General features: G+C 38.7%; 2 protein-coding genes across 2 annotated transcripts; both read left to right on the top strand.

Annotated features, from left to right (window-relative positions):
• Positions 1-7,516: 7,516 nt before the first annotated feature.
• ap1m2 (adaptor related protein complex 1 subunit mu 2) lies at positions 7,517-15,219 on the top strand. Its single transcript, XM_080880917.1, has 12 exons — positions 7,517-7,722; positions 10,134-10,290; positions 10,425-10,492; positions 10,687-10,817; positions 10,981-11,128; positions 12,155-12,281; positions 12,396-12,538; positions 12,886-12,957; positions 13,348-13,506; positions 13,612-13,737; positions 14,622-14,697; positions 14,815-15,219. The coding sequence occupies exons 1-12, from the start codon at positions 7,681-7,683 to the stop codon at positions 14,838-14,840; spliced, it is 1,275 nt and encodes a 424-aa protein (XP_080737043.1). The 5' UTR covers positions 7,517-7,680; the 3' UTR covers positions 14,841-15,219.
• Positions 15,220-15,358: 139 nt separating this feature from the next.
• cdkn2d (cyclin-dependent kinase inhibitor 2D (p19, inhibits CDK4)) lies at positions 15,359-18,061 on the top strand. Its single transcript, XM_080880918.1, has 3 exons — positions 15,359-15,647; positions 15,998-16,156; positions 17,104-18,061. The coding sequence occupies exons 2-3, from the start codon at positions 16,016-16,018 to the stop codon at positions 17,455-17,457; spliced, it is 495 nt and encodes a 164-aa protein (XP_080737044.1). The 5' UTR covers positions 15,359-15,647; positions 15,998-16,015; the 3' UTR covers positions 17,458-18,061.
• Positions 18,062-19,930: the final 1,869 nt, after the last annotated feature.

Below are 19,930 nucleotides of genomic sequence, written 5' to 3'. Positions count from 1 at the left end.
CTTTTTTTTTTTCCTTTTCGGTTGTGTTGGTATTTTTTTAATAAAATACAAAAAAGGAAATATTTCTAATGTCTCCCTTGGCTCATTTTTAAAAAAGAGATAGCATGTATGAATGTGGTGCTGAAGTACTCTAGTCTCAGGAAATGCAGTGCAATAAACTCCATAAACTTCTCACAGGTGAAAAAATAGTGTAACCATTACATTGAGAGCCTCTGTAGTGTAATGGTTTACACATTTCAAGGGAAATATCCCTGGTTCAATTCTGGGATGACGACATCTGCATTGGTCAAGTAATAAAGTTGTTGCTGTAGCTTCAACCAACCTCTTCTGCTCTTCTCCACAAACTTAGCAATAGGTGAAGTTGTGCCAGAAATTTCCATTGTGTTTCAATCTCAGGAGGAGACACAAGTCCCTCGGGGGTTGCATCAGAAACAGTATCCATCTGTGAATAAGAAGAAGCTGACAGTAGGTTTGTAAGTACTACACAGCCCTAGTGTGATGATTAAAATTATATCATACACAACATACCTCATAACACAAGCACCTTCAACCCTGGGGACACTTGTACTTAGACCAAAGAACAACCTGAGCTATTTTTGAAGGTTTCTGAGTGAGGTGTATTAATTAAAGAGGATCCACAATGGACGTATTCACTAATACCATTTTTATAAGGTTGTAATTTGAAGAAAAACCCCTGATGATGAACATAGGGAGACTTATAATAGTCGGGAAAAAAAATCTTTCATCCTCGAGCCCAATTCTTTTTTCAAGTGGACGTTTAAAGCATTTAAATGTGAAGCTGATCACCTGGCTGAATGTTTGCCCTTCACTGCCAGGGCTAATTATTTAACACAACATACAATGGATGTCTGTTGACCCTGTTTTTCTTTTGTTGCCTAGAAATGCTGCCATTACTTTCCAAACACAATAAAATAAGCACACACAGTGTATAATAGTGCTGCAGCTAATAACCATTAAACTCTCATCCAGCAATTCTATTCTTTGTATTTTTCCAGAGAACAATGGGGAACTTTGTGTCCTTAAGCAAACATAAACAAATCATTTTTATCATATTCAAATAAGCGTCATTTCACCTGTTGTTGGGTTTTGTTTTGTTTTTTTACAGAGAGACATGTGGTTTAAAACACTTAAATAAAGAAAAGCCAATACCCTCTATTCATTACAACAGACAGGGGCAGCTTTTTGATTCGGTTACAGCGCAGCAGAGAATAATGCATCCATGTACTCTAATGCTTATTTTTCACCGGGAACTTAATGGCTGTCCTAATTCTGCAAAGAGTTTACTAATGGGACTTGAGTTGGTGGTTTATATTCTTGTCTTGTCATCTTAATGGACAAAAATTAAGTTTGAAAATAAACTCTTTTTTTTTCATCTCTGTACTGAGAATTTCCGAGTGGAATTGCTCTCTATTTACCCATATGCATATGGATATCCATTAAAGATAAATGGCCAAACACATTATCCTTAATGCCCTGTGGTCAAGCAGTACACATGCATAATTCAGCCTAAGTCATTAAAGAAAAGGAAAGAAAGTGCAGCACTGTTTGAAGAGTCCAAGATGGCCCGACACACTAATAAACAAGAACAACCAAAACACATCCCCTCATAAATCTAATAACCCTCCTACATAACTCTGGTTCTCCTCTGTGTATTAAAAGGGTGCAGAGAACACTAGTGCTGGTCACTAAGGAAGAGGTGCTGTATCTTTAATAGCAACTAGAATAATTCATCCAACTGATATAGTCCACTTCATGGAAAAATTAAGACACACTGCAAGTATATAAACCAATGACAGAGACCATGAAGACTTGTTAAGTAACAGCCTGATGAAGCCTGCGCCTCTTTCGGCATCTAATTCTATAGTCGGGGAGGAGATGAAAACTGAAAATGACAAAAAGAAATAAAAGATGCAAACTGGAAATATTTAGGAAAACACCATCAGTTTATGACACTATTTGTTCTGTGGTATGAGACTTATTTTTTATTTGTTTTTATCTTATTTAGTTTTTATTTTTGTGTTCAGTTGGCTTAATTTCCAGAGTGTTGTTGGTATTGTTGTGTTGTAAATTTATCGTAAAGAGTTTGTTGATCAGATTAATGAGTGGCTGTGGCACAGTTTGCTGGTAGTGACAGGATAGGCAGGACTTGTCAATACTCAAGAACACCAGGGAAAGACAGAAGCTGGGTGGTCCAGGCAGTGATCCAAGCAGGTGTTGAGGGAACCCACTTGAGCAGAACGGCTGAGATGCGACAGGGTGTGGAGGGGAGCAGACAATGAACCAGGTGATAGGTGTGACTGTCATCAGGCCTAACATTCTTCTAATGACAGAGCCATCGAGGCAGGTAGTCCTCCTGGAGTTGACTGCTCGCTGGGAAGATGGGATGTCAGTGGCATTTGAGAGGAAGAGGGAAGCTTACATTCCTCCCCGAATGAGGTCAGCAGCCAACAGTTTTCCAGAGAGCCACTCTACAGGTCTATCAAGCTACTGGGGATCAGGGAACTGCACAGCAAGATAGCCATCAGGCACATCACTGATGCAGCTGAAAAGACACCAAGATTGTTGTGGACCAAAAGGGTGAACCCACAAGCTACCTTTATACAAGTTGGGACTGGTTACCCCTGACTGAGTTGTCTAGACAAGGGCGGATCATATTGAAAGACCTGAAAAACCAGAGGTTACACCACTAATGATGTGTCTAGGTTGCAGCATAGGGTGTGAGTCAAAACTCAAGTTTCACATCATTGTTACTCTAAGTTTTTAAAACAAGAGGTGCAGTGATCAGCACTGCTGCCTCACAGCAAAAAGATTGTTTAGCGAAAGTTGTGGGGGCTGATAAACTCAGATAAACAGTTTTGTATTTTGTTGCAAAGTGTTGAAGTTAGTAAAAAGGGCCCGTTATCTAATCTAGACTGTAAATTACAGCAAGTCATATACACTCACTCACTTCCTTACTGTATCATTGTGTTGTGAAAGCACTACTCTAAGGTATGCTGAGTAAAAGAGAGTAACAGTCATGCTAACCCATAAGTTCCAATTCATATATGTGGTATACTTCTGTGTTCTGCACAATAAACAATAAAAAAGGTCTTTCTATAAAAGCTAAAAGGTAACATCATGATAGGACAGAAGGAAGTTAAGTGAGTTTTCCTCATAATACTCGGCTGATTTTAACAGAGAAGTAAAGACATGATTAAAACTAAGTCATAAAGGTTTAATTTTATGGACTGTGCATGCAGCACAAGTATTACTCGTGTGATGGTTACCTACTGTACTATCTATCTGTTTGCATATTAGAGGGATGTCTCTTTGCCAGGACACAAAGTAAGCCATCAAAAGATAAATAACATAAATAATTATTGGACTTATTTTAGGACTGTGTTTATGGCATATCATAAAGAGAACTAAAGTGTGATTTGACGTCACGTTTGGGCCCTGCTCGTACGATGGTACATGCTGCATCATCGTCACGTTGACTCACTGGAAAGCTGTGGTATGTTGTCTGTCAAGAACTGGGATCCACATTCCACTTGAAAATTTCCACACCCAACAGTCTCACATCTGCTCGAGGCCAAATGTCATCTCTATATTTTGCACAATTGCTTTTCAGTCAGCTTGTGGTTGCATATTTAAATCAAACGATTTGGCCTGATTGCATGTACGGTAAAACAGCATATCCAGAAAACTAAACCTTATTTTTCCCTCGCCACCAGCATCACTGTTGACACTCGGATAGTTTGCTTGAGAACCATTGTCTGTATACCCAGGAGACAATAGATACCCTTGGGGCTCAGGTGACTAGTGACACCTGTTCCCCGCTATGCTGGCTTTCATCTGCATCTTCTAATCGCCTCACCATTTACATATGTTTGTTGTCTTACGATTGGCCTAGTGGCAAAAAAAGGGTGGAGCTCAATCTCACACCACTGATTCGTAAGCAAAGGGGAGTGTTTACGAAAACCGGCTGTGGGAGGAGATGGGTGACAGATGGAGGACAGATATTCCCCTGTCAGGTTACCAAACAGAGTACCAAATGTCCCGATGGCAAGGTAACAGCAACAACCTGTTTTGCTTTTGTTTGACATTGTAGAGGCCAAACGGGTTTGCTATCTCTCGGCTGATACGTGTGCTGTAAAATGGAAAGCTGTTTGTTTTAACACACTGTAAAATGAAGAGGCTCCATTGGATGAGGAGAAAAGTGCAAAGTCAGGTACATCTCTGCTGGACAGTCGACATCCGGTCCAAAGCTAGCACTCACAGCCTTTATTTTCAATGATATTAGTTTCACCCCCCGAGCCACCATGCTGAGTTCAACCGCCCTGATCCCAGCAGCCTCCGTTTGCTTTCGCATAGTGTTGACAGTCAAAGTTTTGGTGTTTCCCATAGAATCATGATTTTGTATTACACTTTATCTCACACATCCAAGCTCACTAATGTTTCTAGCACCTGTGGAGAGATAAGGATACAAATCTCGAGTCATTATAAGTAAGAAATTAACTCTTATGCTTAGCTAATGCCTAAATATGGTGAATTATTATTGCTGTGCTGTATATTTACCATGTTCAGGTGAGTTTTACTGGTATCTTGCATAGTACAAAATACTACCCTACTGTATCTGGAGATATCATGGGAGCATCAGTTAAGAAAATTAATTAATATTAATTTTACATTAACATTAATCACAATGATTAAGTGGTTTAATTTGAGTGGTGTTTTGCTGAAATGTCTTACATTTGCTCCTGATTTTAAGTCACATTAAGACAGGTATGATCAAGACCGTTTCTATTTTATATATAAATGAATGGATTTAAAATAATTGAGACTTTAGATATACGCAACAGATATATTTCCAGTGTCATAGTAAGACAAATGTATCAACCCTGTTAAAATTGACGATGACCATTTTCTACTGATGGCACTGTGGAAAACTCTGCACAGCAAATCATGTTAATAACATTAGGGCATTGTGAGTGATTGTTTTGCCATCAAAATGCAGAAAAGGTAGGTGAAAGAGAAGAAAAAAAAATTCTATCCAAATCAAAGAAAACCATTTTTAAGTTTTAATTATTTATTTATTTATTTGTTTGTTTTGTACTCAAAGATAAAAAGCTAGGATCTAAGATTAAATCCCACTTTGGCTACAACATTGCAAATAATATTTAATGCTCTGCTGAATTTTAGATTCTGCAGACATTTCAGGTCAAAACCAACCCTCAGTCATGCTCACTTCCTTAAGCTGACATGGACACAATTTCCAATGGATGCAGATTAAAACATCTGAAGTATTTTAATACAATTAGGAGTGGGAATACTATTGTTTTGTTGTCAAGTGTGTAAGCAGCAGGAAATTATTTTTCTTCTCGTCTGACTATTGCTTCCCTATGTTTGCAGCCGTTTCTGTTCTGCCATTGTCATTTCTGTATAGTTCAGATAACATCAACTAATAAGGGAGAGCCAAACACATACTCTACTCTGCTCATTGCTAAATGTTAAATGAAGACGCAGAGACGCTGGTACCTAAAACGAAAAACATTTCTAGATCTCGAATGGAAAAAGCTGCACAGTGCTAAGAAACTGTAGCGGCACACAATTTTAATTAAAATGCATCATATAAAATGACTAATATCGGCGCACCAGCCTATTCTGAGTCACTTCTACTGTATCTTATATCCTGTGTGAATGCAACATGTCTAAGGTGTGCCTTTCTTTTTTATAGCTAAGATAAAGTAATTTATCATTAGGAAAAAAAAGTGACGAGATAAGAGGAACCAACCCTATATTGTCAAAAGGAGTGGGATACTGGAAACGACTGATCTCCATCTGGTGTCCTGATGCAAATGTTCACACGCGCATGTTATTCTAAGGCAAGCCTCTTTACACACAGATGATAAGTGGAGGCTGAGATCTGAGGCATAATACCATACGGAGAGGCCGAGCTCCCGAAGCATGTGAGCAGAAAAATGTTTGTACAGCCCTGAAGCTAAAGACAGCATGCCACACTCGCAGATCAACGTAGAACAGGATTTAATCTTCGGGGGATTAATAACACCCAACGTGTTGTTTGTCTGCAACACTGCAACTATTTGTTTCTATTGTTCATTTAAAACATAGCTTGATCATTGAAGAAGTACTGACAGGTGTCATTTAAGAGAAGAAATGTCATATTATAAATGTCAATAGTGAATACAGAATGATCAAGCTTAAACAATGAAAGAAATACTGCAAACAAATCAAAGAAGAATAATCTTTAAAAAAGCAACAAGCATAAGCCGAGGTCACCACGTGTCTCAGATATGTTTATATTGGATTTCTGTCTTCATGGGGTTCTTAATAGGGCTCATAAATTTGTGCAATACCTGTCATTCCAAGTATAAGTGCATGTACTACACTAAAAGTAGAGCCAAGGTGTGCTGGAGAATATTTCATCTGATAGGGGGTGAACTGGACTTATGGAGGAATCCAAAAAAGATTTCAACTTGGGCAGGACAAACACTCTAGGCAGAAAGCCCAAGAAGGGTCGAAACAGGTGACAGCGCCGAGCACTGCATCACCAATAAGCTAATAACCAACTAACTAACGAAGTCTAAAATCCCCAGTGTGTAATACATACTTCAATAGGTGCTGCTTAGATTTTTAGCAAAAAGAAAACAAAAAGTCGTACAACAGGTTTGGCAGCTTTTCTGTTTGTGCTGCTGTAAAAATTTGTATTTACATGTAATATTTATAGACATGGATAGATGTTTTGCATGACTTTTGAATTTTGAGTCTAAAAATTGATCTGTATACTTTTAATTTTATTTTTGGTCTTCTGTTTGAATTTTTCAACTTTCAAAGTACTTTTATTAATATTATCATTATCATTATGAGAAGAAGAAGAAGTATAATAATTTCAGTCTTTATTCTTTCTTTATTCAGATTCCCATGAGTTGTTACCGCAGCGATAACTATTCTTCCTGGGGTCCACAGATAAAAACAACACAACACATCCAACCATCGATCTACAGACAATCAACCGATAACTTAAAAACCACAATTACATCAATAAAATACAATAAAATAAAATAACAAGTATTTCTTTTAACTTGTACAACAGTCACACAGCAACAAGAAAATGCTTAAAATAAGAAAATGTTACTTGCGACTTAAGATTTAAGCTAACATCATACCTACCCACAATCTTCACAGGTGAATAATCAGGTGTGCTTAAGAAGTGCTGCTTTTACTGCTTCTGAAAACCCAATTCCAGATATAAGTTTATGACATTATTTTTTAACTTGTAATATGAAGCAGCATTTGGAGGGGGTGATGGGGTGGATCAACGCTGAAAAACCTCTCGATCAACAGAGGTCACGAGGTCACACACTTGTCGCGGTGCCTGCTATGATTTGTCGGTTTGTGGCGCACTCTAGCGGCTAAAGCGGGGAGCACACCCTTCCTGGACTTCATTTACTCAGGTGAGCTAGTTAATGTTTCACCTGCATGCTGTGACGTCACTGGACCTTCAGGAAAAAGACACCGTGGACTCCGCGATCAGCCCGGCCTAAACGGTTCCTGACATTTTCAGGACAAAGCTGCAGCAAAAAGTCTCGAGTTAGGCTTTAAACTCAGTTTCGGCGCTTCGTGAAATCTCACGCTGTTGGTCCTCCGGGTTCAGACACGATGTCCGCCTCCGCTATCTTTGTGCTGGATCTGAAGGGAAAGGTAAGAGCAAAGCTCGAGCTAAGTTTAGACAACTGATAATTACTTATTCCTGCCACGCGCGCAGGAATAAGTAACAACACAGCAACCAGTTTTGGTTGCTGGGTTGAATTTTTTTGGTGCTCTTTTAATTGTTAAACATTAAACGCGTTGTTAAAAATTTATAACAGACCGTGCGACACACTCTTTCTTATATTTCTTATTTTATTTTATTTACTTTTAGTTTTCTACTTCCGGATACATGGCAATGCAAATTAAGCTTTAAACAATGGAAGCGAAAGCGTGTTGCAGCACATGTAGCCTTCAGGTAGATAGTTTGTGTCACCGTCACGTTTATGTTTACACAGGAGCCTGCATGACTCTGGCATGACAGACAGAACATGTAACTTTACCCTCGAGTTAATGTTTCTCGTGGCTTCATGTTGCGTGTGCGATGCGGTGACATTACTATTTATCTACTCCAACCCAAGCTCAATCCATACATTCTTTTATTTATTTTTTCACCAGCAAGTTTCAAGGTTGGTTGGTTTTGCATGTGTCGTTTCCAAGGCCAGTCGACACTGAGATGGAGAGGGGATGTACCAAATATAGCTCTGTTTTTGGAGGGGTCTGGGTTCTGATTGGTTAAACAAATCATCATCAAAAACTTTTATTTACATTTTTATTCCCCTACACCTAAGGTTCCATCACCAGATAATAATATGTCCTTCTCATGTATGACCTGGGTGAATTAGACTGTTGTTATACATGTCATGACACAATCGGTCCCATCAACAACTAAAAGAAAAATATTTATGGATCCTAACTTTATACAGAGCTATCAAAAATACTATTCTCTTCGAGCTTTCCATTTTTTTTAATACTTTTAAAATGAAGGGGCAAAAAAAGGATGATTATTTCCATTTAGAGTAGATTAGCAACCACTTCAGAATTAGAATCGGAATACTTTACATAATTTCCTTAGAGAGTATTAAAGGACCAAGAAATAAGTAACTAGAAAAAAATTTAAAAAAAAAAGAAAAGCAGGAGCAACTGAAACAGGCTGCATGCTGGTGAATTTTTGTCTACTTTATAGCTAGAACTAATAATAATAATAATAATGATGATGATGATGATGATGATAATAATAATAGTCACATTGTAACTAATCATTGTAATTATTGTCTCAGCATCTGTTGTAAAGTGCTGCCATATTGGTGATTAAAAGCATAAATTTTCTGCTATTATTTTACTAATGACTGGTATTTTCTTATATTTAGTGGTTTTGTCTTTTGAAAATGCAGTTTGCCTGTTTGATTTTATTTATCTCATAATCTGATCATTAAAATTTCTTTTCCTGTCTGATCAGTTAAGGGAGGAATATGCAGGTGTCAGGGTTCAAAAGTTTCGACGATATGCTTTTCCCCAGGTGCTTACTTCCATGAAGAATCTTCAATATTTTTGGCTGCTTCCTTTGGAGTCTGCCACAGTGGATCATCTGCCTCTATCTCACCCTATCCAGTAGCATCCTCATCTGTCACACCAACCCTCACCATGTCTCCTTTTGCTACATCTATGAACCTTCTCTATTGTCTTCTTTCTGTCTGACAACTGCATATTGAACATCCTTTGCCCTCCAAACCATCTCAGCCTCACCTCTCTAACTTTGCTTCCAAAGTGCTCAGCTTGTCCTGTCCCTCTGATGTTCACATTTCTGCCCATCTTGGTTGTTTGTGTATTTTAACGTATATTAAATGTACATATCATTCCTAAACAGGAATGTGAACGCTGAGTAAGGCCATGTTCCAATTTCTTGTTTACTTTTATTCACACATCAGAATTTTTAGGTTTAAATGTCTAAATGAAGCCATGTTTAATTAAAGATGGATTAATTTGTGTAAATTTCTGGTAGATAAAGGCTTGGTTTGTTTTGTTTTTTTTAAAGGATATTTATGGATATTTTGGTGTTTTAACAGATTACATGTTTGTATGAGAAATATTATGAATAAGACTCGGAACCTTAAAAAAAGGTCGATGTCTGAGTCTTGTCTTAATGTCTGTGACAAATTTTTATCACTTTGTCCCACTATTAGGGACAAAATGATAATTAATCTGAGAAATTTTTAATTAAAGAGAAAGAAGAGTATTTCTTAAAAATAAAGACAATTTTAATATTTTTCCTCATCAGTGTTGTTTAAAATCTGTGAGCTTAGTTCTTTTTACTGAGAATCACAAGATCAGTTGTTATTATTGTGATTATGTCCAATCATTCTCTAATTGCTTTTCCAGTTGAGGGTCTGTTTGAAACTCTGCTATTTTGATATCCATTGTCCTCCAATCATTTAACAGAATGACACTAGAAGCCATTCCATAAGTAGTAATTTCTATATTAACAGTTGTCTCGTAACCACGTGCTGGTATGCTTCCTTCTTCAGGTGCTGATTTGTCGGAACTACAAAGGTGATGTGGACATGTCAGAGATAGACCACTTCATGCCTTTGCTCATGCAGCATGAAGAGGAAGGTCTTCTCTGTCCCGTAATGTCACACGGCAACGTTCACTTCATGTGGATCAAACACAGCAACCTCTACCGTATCCCTGTCCTAAGTGTTTAATGACATCCTTTGCAGGCAATGACCGTTAGCAATCATATGAAAAGATGAGTCCTTGATTTTTACAGCAGTGTTTTTAACTTCATAACATTCCTTGACCTGATCTCGATACAGTTGTTGCTACAACAAACAAGAACTCCAACGCTTCCTTGGTGTATGCCTTTCTCTACAAACTAGTTGAGGTGAGTGATGCCTGGTGTGGTGAATAATGTAAATATTTCCTGTTGACTGTGCATCCTGGTTCCAAAGAAATGGTTTTGTTGTTTTGGGACATCAGTGAAACATGACAGTCAAAGATGGCTGTAATCCAGAGTAAATTCTGGCAGTTACTCAAATCCTGTCCAGATAATGACGGTGTTTGCATGTCCGTACACAGGTGTTCACAGAGTACTTTAAAGAACTGGAAGAGGAGAGCATTCAGGATAATTTTGTGGTTGTCTATGAGCTGCTGGATGAACTTATGGACTTTGGATTCCCTCAGACTACTGACAGCAAGATACTACAAGAGTGAGAATCTTCAACATGCACACACACACACACACACACACACACACACACACACACACACACACACACACACACACACACACACACACATACATTTTTTAAATATATCTTTAAAAGCTAGTCTGGTGTTGCATGACAGCAAATCTTCACCTCTCTGCTGTAGGTACATTACTCAGGAAGGTGCCAAGCTTGAAGTAGCAAAGAGCAAGGTGCCGACAACTGTGACCAATGCTGTGTCCTGGAGGTCAGAGGGTATCAAGTACAAAAAGAACGAGGTCTTCATTGATGTCATCGAGTCCATCAATGTATTGGTAAGATGAAAGGAAGGATTCCTCAATCCATTGGACTTGCATACTAACTATTGGTTTGGTTATGTAACGACTACATTATTGATTCATTTCTGAAGTCTTGTTCAATTCAGTTCTATAGTTAGTCCTATAACTAAGTTAGTTTTAGGACTAACTGCTTATTTACATTTTTGTAAAGGGAGCACTTTAATTACACATTGGATCTGGATGAATGCAATATTCAAATTAAAAAAATCTTTGCTGACATACACATTTCAGGGGTGGATTCAAAGTCACCCCAAAAATTAAGGTTAAAGATTGAAATCACGGGCTGATATAGCTCCCACATTTTGGTACTGTGTCCAGTGGTATCTCCTCCCAGAACTCGAGTAGTCCATGAATTAGCTTTTGGACAGTCTGTAGTGCTGTCAGATGCTCTGATTGGGTTCAGGTCTGGCTTTGATATTCCAGGAAATCATGTCTCATGAGATGAGGCAATGTCCTGCACTACGAGTAACCCAGGGCCCACTGCACCAGTGTAAGGTCTCGCAGGGGGTCTGAGGATTTGGCCAAGTTTGTCCACACAAACAAGGAATTTGACTTGTTCACTTTACTCTTCTACATGCAAAAAAAGTTATGTTTTTTAAATAGGCAGTATATATAAAAAGCAAGAAAAAAAAACAAGTCTTAGAGAGTCTTAAAGTCTTAGAAACTATACAAACTGTAAGTGCAAAACGTAGTAGTGCATGTGACCTGAATTTCAACCTGGCACCTAGCAGCATTCAGCATGATGAAGTCTGTTTAGTCCTCCGAGGCTATGGTGTGTAACTGTTACTGATATGTGTAACTGATATTATACTGTGATGTACCCTTAAATTTTAGCAGTGTGTTAGTGAAGCCATTGATGTATTTTGTCAGTTTAAGTGACAAAATACTTTTTGTGACAAAGTCAAAATCCTTTATTTAAATCCGTTTCTTCTCCTTAATAATTGTTCAAATATTTGTCAAAATAACTCATTTTTAAATGATTTAATAATGTCATTTGTTTAGGTGAATGCTAATGGCAGTGTGATGAGCAGTGACATTGTGGGCAGCATCAAGCTAAAAACCATGCTGTCGGGGATGCCCGAACTGCGCCTGGGCCTCAATGATCGAGTGCTTTTTGGCCTCACTGGACGTACGTATGCGACCTCTGTGTACCCATTATCACTGTGTTACCCCAGTCTTAGAGGAAAAACAAGTTGATGCTGTTTATTTGTACTTTAAGTACTCTGTGTTGATTTATGCTCAGGTGACAAAGGAAAGACGGTGATGATGGAGGACGTGAAGTTCCATCAGTGTGTCCGTCTCTCACGTTTTGAGAGCGATCGAACAATCTCCTTCATTCCTCCAGATGGGGAGTCTGAACTCATGTCCTACCGCATCAATACTCATGTATTGTCCAGCTCACTACTTTATACTCATATGAAATTCAGATATTTGTTGCATTTATTAATCTTTATGTTTTGTGCACTGTAGAAGTTGCTAATAGAATTACTTCCTTGTACTAGTTACATAAATAAATACATAAAAATGACTGAGAAATTCACATGATAAGGAAAAGAAACAGTGTAAAGACTTAAACAGAGTAAGTGAATGAAAGAAAGCAAACTTATGTGAGCGTTACAGTACTATACATTAACACGTGGATTAAATTAATATTTAAACAGAATTATTTGCATGTTAAGTAGATAAAATGTTAAACTTGTGTGTAACTAAACTCTACCTTTTGTCTTTTAAAGGTGAAGCCTTTGATATGGATCGAATCTGTCATAGAGAAATTTTCTCACAGTCGAGTGGAAATTATGGTTAAGGTACTCTACTCAATTATATTTGGTTTTTTTTTTAACCACAATTACATTTATATCTATGGTTTAACTGTTTAGCCCCAAACCTGCTAGAGACAAACTGTTAGAGCAAAAAGTGATTTCCATTGTTCCATTGTATTTATAGCCTGATTTTCACAGAAACAGTTGCTTCAAAGTGCTCCATATCGTAAGGTAAAGACCCTACAGTATTAGAAAAAAACAAACCAACAATCACACGACTTCCTGTTAACCATCAGTAACTAACTGTCTTTGTTCGGTTTCAAAAACCAATGACGTCCTTACGCTGCCTGTCCAGTGACGGGGCAGTCTCCCTTAAACAACAGGAAAAAGGTGACTTTCATAAGATATCCTACTATAACATTCCTGTATTTGCAGGCAAAGGGACAGTTTAAAAAGCAGTCGGTGGCAAATAACGTAGAAGTGAGGGTCCCTGTCCCCAGTGATGCAGACTCGCCAAAGTTCAAAACCAGCACAGGAAATGCCAAATATGTGCCTGAGAAGAACCTGGTTGTGTGGACCATCAAGTCTTTTCCTGTAAGAAATTCACAACATGTTGTAACTATTGCAGACTGGATTGCAGACTAAAGTTATGCTTTCTTGTGTCTTACACATTTTTACTGTGTGTGTCCATCCATGCAGGGAGGTAAAGAGTTTCTCATGAGAGCTCATTTTGGTTTGCCCAGCGTGGAGAATGAAGAGGCGGAGAGCAAACCTCCCATAACTGTGAAATTTGAAATCCCATACTTCACAGTCTCAGGAATACAGGTGTGTTGGTTTCCTTTAACATCAAAAAAACTAAGTAGAATGACTAAACTACAATCAAAGCATCTTTATGGAAAGTCTTGTATACTGTTTTTATTATTTATGCATTATAAAGTTCTAAGTGGTACCCGGGAAGCTTCCTATTCTGCTTATTATACTATGAATAAAGTTCAACACAGCCAGGCTTTCTTTGTCTTACTTGACTTAACAAAACCTAAAACCCCAGTTGGAGATAATGGGTATCATGTTGGCAGTTATCAGCTCTGTTAAGCCGGGCTTTCTGCCTCAACGTCTGTGCTCGCTCTTACAAAAAGGTGTGTTTCATGGGTCATGTGACTTTTCTTCCACACAAAATGACTACTATCCTACTCCAATCAGAGACGTTATCACAATCATACGATAATTACATGGCAATTACAAATCTAAATATAATAATAAAATGCAATATTGCAGGCAATTGTTAATCTAGCAATTACAGAGAAGGTTAAAATAAGCATTTAATTGATTTATCCGTAAGTTTCTTTTGCGATCCTCTTCATTTCTAAGGTGATGACTGGACATTAAACTGGATACATTTAGACTCTAAAGTATTAAATATTAAATGTAAATGGTTCCCCAGCAGAGAATCTATGACGCACTTAAAACATGCTGTAGATAAAAGATCGCACTTTCATCCGGTTTTAAGCAAAACCTCTGAACACGTGATTTAGCCAGGCATAAAGTGAGCCACTTTCCTGGCACAGAAGGCTCTTTAAGCTCAGCATAGCTCACTAACCCATTAATCTCACTTCGTAGTTCACCCCTTTGGTCCAGTATCAATTGGTGTAATGATTGTGGGAAGCTGGACTTTAACTACGCAAATGTGTCTTGCTGCTTTTTTCCACCAGGTGCGGTATATGAAGATTATAGAAAAAAGTGGGTACCAGGCTTTACCGTGGGTCCGCTACATAACACAAAGTGGAGGTATATTAGTAGTCTGTTGGACTTTGGTTCTACCAAGCAGGAAGTGACCTACCCAGATGCAATAACTGAGTCCAATTTTAACCTTTCTAACTCTCTTTATTTATTTTATTTTTTTAGATTACCAGCTGAGGACTAATGTGTAACACCTGTGGAGAAACTTGAATACATTTTCCTCACTTCAAGGACTTCCTAAGGAGCATAAATGATCACTTTAACTAGACTGAAAGAATGTCTTTAAATTTTCACCTGCTCTGTGTAACATTGATCCTTGTGTGTGTTGTTTTGTGTTTTTTAAATCCATGAGCAATTTGATTGTGATGTTCTATTGTGTGAGCACTGCAAATTATTTAATTATTAAATTAATAAAATGATTCACTTAGAACAGTTTGTAATCATTAACCTTGGTGTTAATGAAAAACGTTGTCTTTCTCTTGAGTTTAAAACACCACACAAGGTGGATTTTGCCATCGTATTGTAGTAAGGCTTTGTGCAATCACAGTCGCTAAATTCCGCCCAAAATTAAATGCTTACACCCGCCTTTTTCCACACTTGCCTCTGGAGAAATACACTCGAAGGTTAGAAATCTGAATGAACTGCCTTTGAAGACCTCAACGTATACGAATCGCCCGCTTTCTTAGCCGTGTGCGCCGATTGGTCAAATGCTCCTGTTACCACAGTGACAGCGTAGTAACAGAGTTGTAACTCCTCCCGATTTACCATATATGGAAGCGCAACACCCTCTTGGCGAGCTGCGATTGGCCAGCGTATGTTCTCCCCAATGTTTGTAAATTGTAGTCTGGAGACACCGCTGTATAGCGCTCAGCGCGCAAATGTATTTTGTAATGTTGATAAACGTATGTTGTTTTAATTACTTTTAAAAATTACTGGTTCGTGGAGACAGCGGGGTCGAAAATCTTGGCGACGCGTTGGATATTGTGGAAGTAAACCAGGTAGCTTGAATGCGCTTTCGTTTTGTTTTTTTAGCTCTCTTTTTAACGTTAGCTGTTAGCCGGGAGGCTAGTTGTTTGTGTCTTTCAGTTGACTTGCCTCTGGCGGTAGAGCTTATATTTGTGTTGTTCAGCAGTACGCTTTGTTAAAGCGGCCGGCAGAACTCCGAATAGTAAGCACGGAGTCATATAACATGGCGTCAGCGGGGAACTACGGCTTACGTTAGCCGGATGCTGTAGTAACGTTAGCTGTAGGCGACAATAACCTGCCAGCCTCAGTTTGGGTTTTTTTCTCCCTCTTATCGTGTTTGTTTTGCGTTCCTCGTAACTGTGGTACGTCTCTCTCCGAGCAGGCAGGAAGGCAGACTATAATGGTCCTTAGTCAGATGGATGCCGGCAAAGCTCTGACGGCGGCAGCAGCCAAAGGGAACACCAGCGAGGTGCAGAGGATCCTGGAGGAATGCAGAGTGCATCCTGATACTCCAAATGAGTTTAGCAGGACTGCCCTACAGGTGAGGATCAATTCAAGTGTTCACGTGAGATCTATAAACATATACAGAAGTATTAACAGCCCACATTTCATTTGGTGGACAAACATAGTTCGTCCTACGGTCTGAGAATAATCTCCTTCTCTTTTGTAACGATGGCCTGCGGAAAAATTACCAGCCGCTTCTCTCGAATATGCTTGTAGCGCCATGTTTTTAATGTTAGAATAAAGCGTGTCAATAAAGGTGTCTGTAAAGACAGTAAAATTATAAATTAGTTAAGTTAAAGCGAAAGCTTCTGCCCTCACAGCCCGTTTAGTTATATGGCCTGTATTTAGCGTTATAGTCATGTTATAAACAGCAGTGAATAGGAGTGATACCTCACACTGGAGTCCACCTAATATGTCCTCAACATTTATAGAGCGACCCCGAACAGGGATGTCGCCTGCAGTTATTGTGTTTATTATTTAATTCACTGTTCAAATTTAGTGAAAACAAAGTGTCCCTCAAAATTTCTCTAAACTCAGGGTGACGAAACTTTGAGTTTGAGATGTTTCATATGTAATAAAATATATTAAAAATCCCTCAAAATTTCAGAAGTGGAACTAAAAAGCTGTTTGATATTTATGCTTTATAACTGACTTCAAGTATTATTTAAGTGCAATAGTTAACATTAACTCATTTTCTTCTAAACCCCCCCCCCCCAAACAAAAACAAAAAAAAAACAGAAACACTAGATGAATGCAACACACTGGTGTAAAATTTAATGTAGGGCTGCTGTATTGGCATGATTTGTTTTTCCTGCATAGATGTACTAAAGGCCTAACTCTTCCTACTTTGTTTGCTTGTGTTTATTACATTGAAAAAGAATCCGGCTTGATGCAAGACTGTTAAAAAAAAAACTCTCAGGGTTGCACACTGGTGTTGAATTTGAGAGTGCACCCTCCTCACCTCTCCTCTAATGTCTTCAACAGGTGATGATGATGGGGAACTCCAAGATTGCCAGCCTGTTGTTAGAAAAAGGAGCCAACCCCAACGTCCAGGACAGGCACGGGATAATGCCTGTCCACGACGCAGCTCGAACAGGCTTCCTTGACACCGTGGAGGTTCTGGTGGAGTACGGCGCCTCAGTAAACATCCCGGACAGGAGTGGCGCGCTTCCTATTCACATCGCCATCCGGGAAGGCCACCGGGATGTTGTGAAGTATTTGGCGCCACGGTCCAACCTTAAACACGCCAACGTCAGCGGTCAGACAGCGGTAGACGTGGCCCGAGCTTCAGGCGTGCCGGATATGATTGACTTGCTTTTTTCGCACATTCATAGTTAGCCTGAAAAGTGGGTGTATTTTGCCTAACCCTAACCTCACACTTTGTTTCGCTTCAGTCCTGGTAACTTGATTTTTGTTGCTGTGTAAAGGATTTTTCTTTTCTTTTGTTAACAGTGGCTCAGCATTATTATGTGACAGGACATATTGTCTTGGCAGCTTATTTTCAGTGGATGGGTGGCTATATACTGTAGACACCTCTTTTGCACAGTGCAATTTAGGCACCTTATATGAACATATACATATATATCTGTTTTCCCTATGAATTGGGAGTGCACATTTGTAGATAGTCCCCCCCCGCCCCCAGTGTTTTCTAATTATTTCCTTTGTGTAAGAATTGTAACAGTTGTATGTTGTTGTTGTTTTAATTTACAAAACTTGACATTGTGCACCCTGATTGCTTTGCATAGTTGTGTTTCTATTAATTAGATGTACTTAGAGTTTGAATTTACTCCTATTTATTGTTAAAATAGGATTGAATATTCCTCTTTGTAAATAGCAACCCTTATTGTGATTTGTTGAAATGTTATTTATATAAATACTTTTAAAATCTAAGTGAGATTATTCACTTCACTATTTGAAGAAGAAAGCACAAAATAAAGTGTTGAACTTGAAGTTTTGCTGTCTTTTCATTTTGATTTGGATTCTGTAATTGGCTAGTAAGAGCTACTGCTCTTGGGTTTCTGCTCACTGGGATCACTCAGGTCATCTCAGCTTTTTGTGTGTGTGGGTGTGTGTGAATTTAGGGTGTCATAACAAAAGGCTAAAAAGGAAGTGATTTACTTTTATTTTAATTTCTGAGCTTTAGTGGCCATTGGTCAGAACTGGCCTGGTGGGGTACAATCTGGACCACTGGATGCTGGGTAAATTGGTGAAAACTCCTACTCTGTAATTTTTAACAAAGAGCCATGCTGACCTGGTTCATTGAGTTTGATTGAAACATTTTTTTAATGATAGAAAGTTGAAAAACAAATTTTGCTGTAAGTAAATTTATTTTTTGTTCTTAGGCTAGATTTATTTCAGGTTTAATGTTTTAAGGAAGTACTTATTTACACTTAGTTTTTTTTTAAATAGGTTACGGTGCAATGATTTTACTGTTAAAATGAGATTGAACTGCATGTGACCTATAAGTTTGACACTCCTGATGTAGAGAACGAAGGGGGATGGGGTGAGTAAATTATCACGGTTGCAAGAGGATTAAAATGAATATTTTTACTTTTGTTCAGTAAAATAGGAATAAAAAAAACACTTGGAAGTGGACTGGCATTTACATAGTGCATTTCCCACACCAAATGCTTTACACTATAAAGACACATTTATCAGCATATTCATATCAAACGTTTATTCTACCCACTATCGGGGCGATTGTGGCTCAAGAGTTGGGTGCTCGTCTTGTAATCGGAAGGTTGCCGGTCGGTCGCTGTGTCCTTGGGCAAGACACTTCACCTACCGCCTACTGGTGATGGCCAGAGGGGCCGATGGCACAATATGGCAGCCTCGCTTCTGTCAGTCTGCCCCAGGGCAGCTGTGGCTACAACTGTAGCTTACCTTCACCAGTGTATGAATGTGAGAGTGAATGAATAGTGGTATTGTAAAGCGCTTTGAGGGGTCCTGAAAAGCGCTATATAAAATGCAATCCATTCTTATTATTTATTATCTATTGCACATCCACATGAACTTAAAATCAACAGTTATAATCACCAAGATATGTGTGTTTTCGGACTGTAGAAGAAAACTGGAGCGCCGGGGGAAAACCCACACAGGCACAGAAAAAACATGCAAACTACGCATCAGGCCTCAGGAAGGTTCACGTGCAGAAGTTTGTTTGTTTTTTCTCCTGTGAGCCAAAACTGCTAACCGCTGCATCACCACACCACCTACTTATCGCTGGAACATAAGAGTCCACAGATAATCTTTTCTTCACTATCTCAAAATTCCCGGCTCTGTCCGTGACTCCCGATGCTTCTCATGTTTTTAAAAATCCTCCAAAAACCCCCAAAACAAAATAGATTAACACAACTGAAAGAGGAATTTAATCAATCATTGTGTGCTTTTCTTTGCATCTTTTCATGCAGTCTTAACCGCTCAGACGTCCTTATGGTGATCCACCAAGGACATTTGCAATAACTCCACACTGGAATGTACAGCGCAGTGAAAAGTCTCACAAAGGTCACAAAGATAGCTGAACTGAAGTAGAAATGAATGAGAGCCCTGTTTTGTTGGAGCTTGTAGGTAACAGTGGCACAGTTTGCTGATGTTTGTGCTCGGGGCTCTCGTGGTACAATGGGCATTTTGTTTGCTTGTGTGCTGCTGGCCAACTTTACTTGCCAAGAAAGGAGATACAGTTGAACTGCTGCGCTCACAGCTCACTATGCAGACATCTATGATGTCACAGAACGATCACATAAATCAAAATTTTTTCAATAGAAAACACACAAATTTCCATTTGAATGAAATAAAAAACAAACCAAGTGCT

This window comes from Rhamphochromis sp. 'chilingali' (assembly GCF_963969265.1).
Source record: "Rhamphochromis sp. 'chilingali' genome assembly, chromosome: 4".
NCBI lineage: Eukaryota > Metazoa > Chordata > Actinopteri > Cichliformes > Cichlidae > Rhamphochromis > Rhamphochromis sp. 'chilingali'.
This window is presented reverse-complemented; position numbering and strand designations above follow the sequence as displayed.